This window comes from Gavialis gangeticus, unplaced genomic scaffold, assembly GCF_001723915.1.
Source record: "Gavialis gangeticus isolate Ggan-Ray unplaced genomic scaffold, GavGan_comp1, whole genome shotgun sequence".
In the NCBI taxonomy this organism is placed as follows: Eukaryota; Metazoa; Chordata; order Crocodylia; family Gavialidae; genus Gavialis; species Gavialis gangeticus.
This window is the reverse complement of record NW_017729022.1, coordinates 165,601,924-165,608,257: the sequence shown is the minus strand read 5'-3', so window position 1 is coordinate 165,608,257 and position 6,334 is coordinate 165,601,924. Positions and strand designations below refer to the sequence as shown.

At 39.8% G+C, this 6,334-nt stretch overlaps 1 protein-coding gene across 1 annotated transcript in view; it reads left to right on the top strand.

Moving 5' to 3' along the window:
* Positions 1 to 6,334, top strand: part of USH2A (usherin) — a 756,200-nt gene that overhangs the window by 48,723 nt on the left and 701,143 nt on the right. Inside the window, exons 7-8 of the mRNA XM_019516454.1 lie at positions 4,411 to 4,632; positions 5,979 to 6,072. Of these exons, the coding sequence (XP_019371999.1) occupies positions 4,411 to 4,632; positions 5,979 to 6,072 (316 nt within the window). The remainder of the gene's footprint in view (positions 1 to 4,410; positions 4,633 to 5,978; positions 6,073 to 6,334) is intronic.

Here is a 6,334-nt window from a genome sequence, read left to right as displayed (position 1 = left end):
AGGGGGGAGAGAGTCAGTGGCGTTGGTGAGAAGCTACGTTAAGAAGCAGCAGTCACCAGTTATTTCTATTTACATTAATGCCTATGGGGAAATGAGTTTTGCTGAACTCAGTTCCGCTTAACGCTCAGTTTTCCCAGAACCAATTAAATTGTTAAGCGGGGGTTGCCTGTACATGGAAGAACCCACGTTTGACTTCTGAATTCCTGATTTTCAAAAGGTTATCTGTGAGTTTTTTATCATATTTTAGATGTTCAAACATCTAACATAATTGATTTTCATGTTATCATTGAGCAAGAACAGGAGTGCTCAACCTCTGGCCCATGGTAGGCCTGCGGAGCATTGGAAACTGGAATGAGGCTCCCCGTGGATCAGGAATTTTGGTGTCAGGGGAGCAGTTGGCAGTTAATACTACCACCCCACCCTGCCACCAAAATCCCAAGTCCCACACGATAGGACAGATCCCGGCCATGACTCTCCTTCACATGGGCCTATCAGGGTTGGGCCATACTCCCTTCCCTATGCATGGTTGGGTTGGAGCCAGGCCACGTCCCTTCTTTCCATGGAGCTAGGCTAGCAGGTTGGGAGCCAGGCCATGCCTCTGTCTCTTCTCACATGACTGGGCCACACCACTTAGTTAGAGTGGGGCCGGGCCATGTCCCCTTCCTCCTGTGAGGTCAGGCTATGTCTCCTATGGGGCTGGATCAGGACTGGATTATGCCCCCTCTACCACCACTAGGCCTGGTTGAGACTGAACCAAGCCCTCTTTCCCTGCACAGCTGGAATGGGGCTGGGCTGCCCTTAACTGCCCTTCATGGGGTCAGATGGCACCCCACTTTGTGAACCCTGGGTGCTGAATTAGGTTTACTGGCTGGATCTGGCTCATGGAGGGATTGAGCACTGCTTATCTAGCTTGACAGACAGAAAGGTTGAGCATATTGAATAGAGCATTGACATTTGGTATATTCATGTTTTTTGAGACTATAGTCACTCAGTAAAGAAATTATGGAGCACTGATAGGATGGGTGGAGAATGGCATTTATTTAATTGATTTTGAGCAGCCAGTTAATCTAAAAAAAATTACTTGACTGATGACTTTTGAGAATTGCACCTTTCTCTCTGAAACTTACTTGTCTGTGTTGGGATGGACAAGGAATAAAGTAAAATAAAAGATAAAATTAGACTGTTGGAACTGGAGAAGTGAAAAACACACAACATATGGGTACCTATTGGCAGTATTTTGCGAGAAACTGCAGTACTTTTGGCCACGTTCATTTTAATGCATTTGGGTACACGTTAATTTTAATGCATTTGGTATTTAAAGCAATAACCCAAATTATCTTTTGTGGTGAATTTGCTCTCAGAAATATATTGTCAGTCCCCTATTACACTGACTAGCATGCGTAAATTAAAAAATAAAACACCACTTCTGCTTATTGCTGCATCTGTCAAAATGCACCAATATTTGCTTCACTGCAGATGCCAGTTGGTGTTAAGCCTATTTAGTACCTGGTTGGAAATCAGTTTGGGAATTCAGTACCAGGTGCTGTAGGCATTTTACATTTTTTTTTCTTGTTTCACTTTTGCCACCTCACTGAAGCTTTCAAAGAGTCAGCATTTTTCTCTAGACTCAAAGAGTTCAGTGTTTTGAGGGAAGTAATGTGAGGTCACTTGAGTTAAATTAGTTTTAAACAAAAATCATTTAATGTTGTTGTTCATGGGAGAGAGAAGAAGAGAAAGTAGATTCATTAGGTAAGTAAACAAAACAATTTTGGTAAATAATCAAAATTAGCTGTAAAATAATGTTTGTTCCAACATAAAACATAATTAACATGTCTTCTAAAAGAAATGAAGATCTAATGTATAAACTGTTGCCATAAATGTTTTATAATGTAGCACAGTTTTCCCCTTCAATTATATGACATAAATGATAATAGGAAGTGATTCAAGTGAATGATGTCGTTATGTACGACTGATGTACAGTGGGCTTCATTTAAAAAGAAAAAACCCAAAACTCTCTTAAGATCAATGTCTATTCTGTATACTTAGCAGGTATTATAGGGAAGAGAAGAGTTCTTATAAAATATGTTGGATTTTTTCTCTTATTTAGACACTTCAAAGGAAAACATTAGGCCTGTGTGAAGAGGCTAGGATTCACTTCACATTTGGATTCATCTAATTTGGGGGACAGTGATTCAATTTGGTGATTTGAATCACTGTCCCGAATTGACTTGGCCAAATCTGATTCAGAGATTTGGCTACTGCCAAATTGCTGAATCTCTTAATCAAACAGGCCCCATCTCCTACCTGCTCTCCCAGCCCCATCAGTGGCTGCTCTGCCCGGTCTCAGCATCTTGGCTCTTAAAAAAAAAAAAAAAAAAAAAATGTCGTGCACTCACCAGCTCCTGCCAGGTGGGGGAGTGATTCCCATGGCCCCAAGCCCCCAGAAGCCCCAACAGCTGCTATAGCATCTGGTGAGTGCGGGGCTTTATTTTATTTTTTTTAAGTGGTGGGTCACTTGGGCAGGTGGGGCAGCCATTGACAGGGCTGGGAGAGCGGGGAAGGGATGGGGGCTTATGGCAGAGTCCCCCACGCAGCGCAGGGCAGTGGGGGGGCAGTGGAGATCACCCCACCCCCCCGCCTGGCAGGAGCCAATGAGTGCGGGCCTTTTTTTTTTTTTTGAAGAGCTGGGATGCTGGGGCTGGTCAGGGCAGCCATTGACGGGGCTGTGAGAGTGGGTGGAGGTCAAGGGGTACTCAACAGGACTGGAGGAGCAGAGGATGGGGCCTGGTAAGGATCCCCCCATGGTCCCCTCCCCCCACTCCCCTGCCTCCCTGTGGCGGTGAGTGGGCAATGCCTGAATTGCTGAATCTCTGAATCTTTCTGTGAATCTTTTCCAAATTGATTCAGACCTTTTTATTGGTCTCCTGATTCAATTTGGATTCAGAGATTCAGTCGCCGAATCAGGCCGAATCTCCTCCAAATTGAATCAGCACCTGAACCTTTGCGCAGCCCTAGAAAACATTTATTGAATCTATCAAGGACAGTAACGTGTAAACCTAATTCTTACTTTCTCACTGGAATTGAGTGGATCTTTCATGTTATATTATTACTTCAGATATAAACTATCCAAACCATACTCAGTTTGATCAGTAGATCCTATTCTTGAAGATGTCCCCACAGTAGCAACAAGTACAAATTTGTAGCAATACATATCTAGAGTGTCATCACCAGAAACTAAACCAAAAGTAGTCTGTGCAGAAAATGTTCATAGGGCACAAGAATCAATGAAAGGTGGCATGGGGATACGTTTGTTGCTTTCCAGCCATAATTATTGGAAAAAACAGTGCCCCCATGCTATATCAGAATGGGGTGGCTGTGGAGACACATTGGCCCATAAAGGGGCATAAAGAAGTCAAGGAGGCATCACTGAGACTTAGGGTTCTGGACTACCAGAGGATACAACAGAAAAAAGGCTTAAACTGGGACCTGTTTATAAACATTCCAAGCAAGAACTACCAAATTTCAAACAACCTAGTAGTCTGTGGAGGAAAAATATATTCATGAGAATTGTGTGCATTAAGTGCTATATTTTGCCCTTGCTTTTGGATGTATAGGCTTTAGTAAGTACAATATTGTGAGTATAAAATTAGTAGTTCTCTTGCTCTAGCTCCCTGCTAACCTCCACCCATAAATATGTCAAAATAAGACACTGTTCACAGTAAACTTCTGCAGATGGTCATCTTGATTATTCATGTTTTGCTGGGCTCTGCATGGCTTCTCAAGCTTGCAGGGCTGTGCCCTCATGAGGCTCAAGTACTCAGCCTGAGCTCATTGGCCTTGGCTCACTTTAGTACCTGCTAGGTTCCATTTGCCTCCTTTATACTTGCCTTTTTAGGGTGCCAGAGTAGATTGTAAAAATAGTCTTAACATAATATCATCCCTACATTTTTACTTAGTTTGATTGGCAGAAAAATAGTTAATAACGCAGGTACCTGATTCATTATCATTGGATATTTGAAGAGCAATTCCTGCAACACAGTGCCATTATTTTGGACTTATTGAAAACTGGGCAGATGTCACCTTATTAGTTATATTTGGTTCATATTTTGAAGGTTTTCTTTGCAACCATAGTGAATAGAGGGTTTTTTTCTATTTATTTAAAAATGAATATTTAGATTCTGGAGCACAAAATGTGGGAAGCAGACATAGGTGATAGACCTGTGTATATTTCCTCTTTTGAGCTCTGTGGGTGACAATACCATTGGCATCAAATTTTGCACATTATAAGTTGCATTAAAGCAATTTTTCATTGATTAATGCCCTTTGTGAAACCAGGAATATTAGAATATATAACCTTCTAAAATATGTCTTTCAATTTCTACATTTGTCTCGCTATTCTGTTTTAAACAGCTTTACTCCATATTCCCGTGGTAATGTTACTTTCAGCATTCTAACACCAGAACCAAATCGTCGGCCTGGTTACAATAACTTCTACAATACTCCATCTCTTCAAGAATTTGTAAAAGCCACTCAAGTGAGATTTCATCTCATTGGTCAGTATTATACAAGTGAGCCAAATGTAAACTTCAGGCACAGATACTATGGAATTAATGAAATTACAATAAGTGGAAGGTAGGAGCTTTACAAATTTTCTTTTTTATTGCTGAAGAAGCTTCTGAACTATTCAGATTTTCAGTAACATGTATGCTGTGTAATTAGCTATCTAAAAGTCAGTAGATTTACCCTGATTTTATGTTCCTGTGATTGAGAAGAGAACCTGCTTTACAGTATTAGATCAGGCCTTAAATGACCCATGCACCCTATAATCTGAACAGTTACCCAAACGTTTGTTTAAAATTAATTACTTTAATTACACAAATCTGTCAAAATAGGTTCTTTTCTTGGACATATCAACTCCTCTAAATCGGGATTGATGATTCTAAGTCTGACTTCTGGTTTACTGCAGAATCTCTTCTGTTTCATTATAGATTCCCAGACATAGCAATTTTAATGGTCTTTATACAGGGCTAACGTCTTTGTTTTAGCTACAGATTTTCATTAAAAAAAACTGGGCAGCTGTCAGTAAAACTGTTATATTATTTGTGACTGACAACTTTATTGTATATGTTAAGTGAGTGATCTTGTGACAGGACTAATTATGCCCTGTAAATAATATGCAAATTTAGCAATGAAATAGTCTCTCTAGAAGCATACAGTGCTGATTGTGTGAACAACTGCTATTTCTGAAACTGTGTTGAAAGATACGATCTTAATTTATGGGAAACACCCTATCAGAGATCACATTTATCTTAAATTAAAATAACTTTCTTTCCTAGTGAAATAATTTTGATGGTTGGTTTAGATGTATTGTGATTACTGAATCAGCTTCTCTCTTGATGACCCTCTGACTCTATAGTTCTAGTTCTATATCAGTCTTTACTGAAATGTCAAACCTTAAGATAAAAAGACTGCAGGCCCAGTTCTGCCCCCAGTTGGGCAGGTGTATCACCCATTGACTTCTATCATAGTACTTAAGTGGTGGTTGCATCTTTTAACAGAGTGAAAAATTAGTTCCTGTATAATTAACCTTGTTATGTCTAAGATTTTTAAGATATTATGGCCACAGTATAGGATCAAGGGGTTAATGTTGACAAGACAGGCATTAACTATAATTAATAATGAGGGTCTTGCATCTGCATATTATATTAAGAAAGAAGAACATAATGCAAATATTATAGCATAAAAGTTGGTTCAGGACATGGTTCTGTCAATTTACTTCTCTGGAAAATCATACTTGACATTTTAAATGTTGAATGGAGAAGACATCTAATGGTTATTATACTTAGGAAAATCTCTCTTCCTAGATTCAGTTTTCTGCTTCGTAAAAAATAATTTTTATGACAGTGTAAAAACTGAGAGATATCTCTCTAGTAATAAGCTTAGTGTATTTGCCTTAGTAGCTGTTGTTTTGTTTGCAGATGTGATTGCCATGGCCATGCTGACCATTGTGACACAAGTAGTGAGTCATACAGATGCCGGTGCTCCAAGGAGAGCAACACAGAAGGAGATCAAGTGAGTCTCTCCCCACTAGCATATATCTTGCATCTATATAAACTGAGGACGGATTCAAATTGCAACATTCGGATTGGGATTTCAGACCTTGAATATCTAGGCTTTTTTTGGATCCAAGAAAAATTTGGCTTTAATTCCTAAACAAAACTCCATCTGGAAATTTTGAGGAGTAGTTGAACTCAAGGTTTTGATTGGGCCTGTGATGGCAATGTGGTCAGCTGCAAAGTTTGGATCCAGTTTCAGTTCTGGCCATCAATCAAAT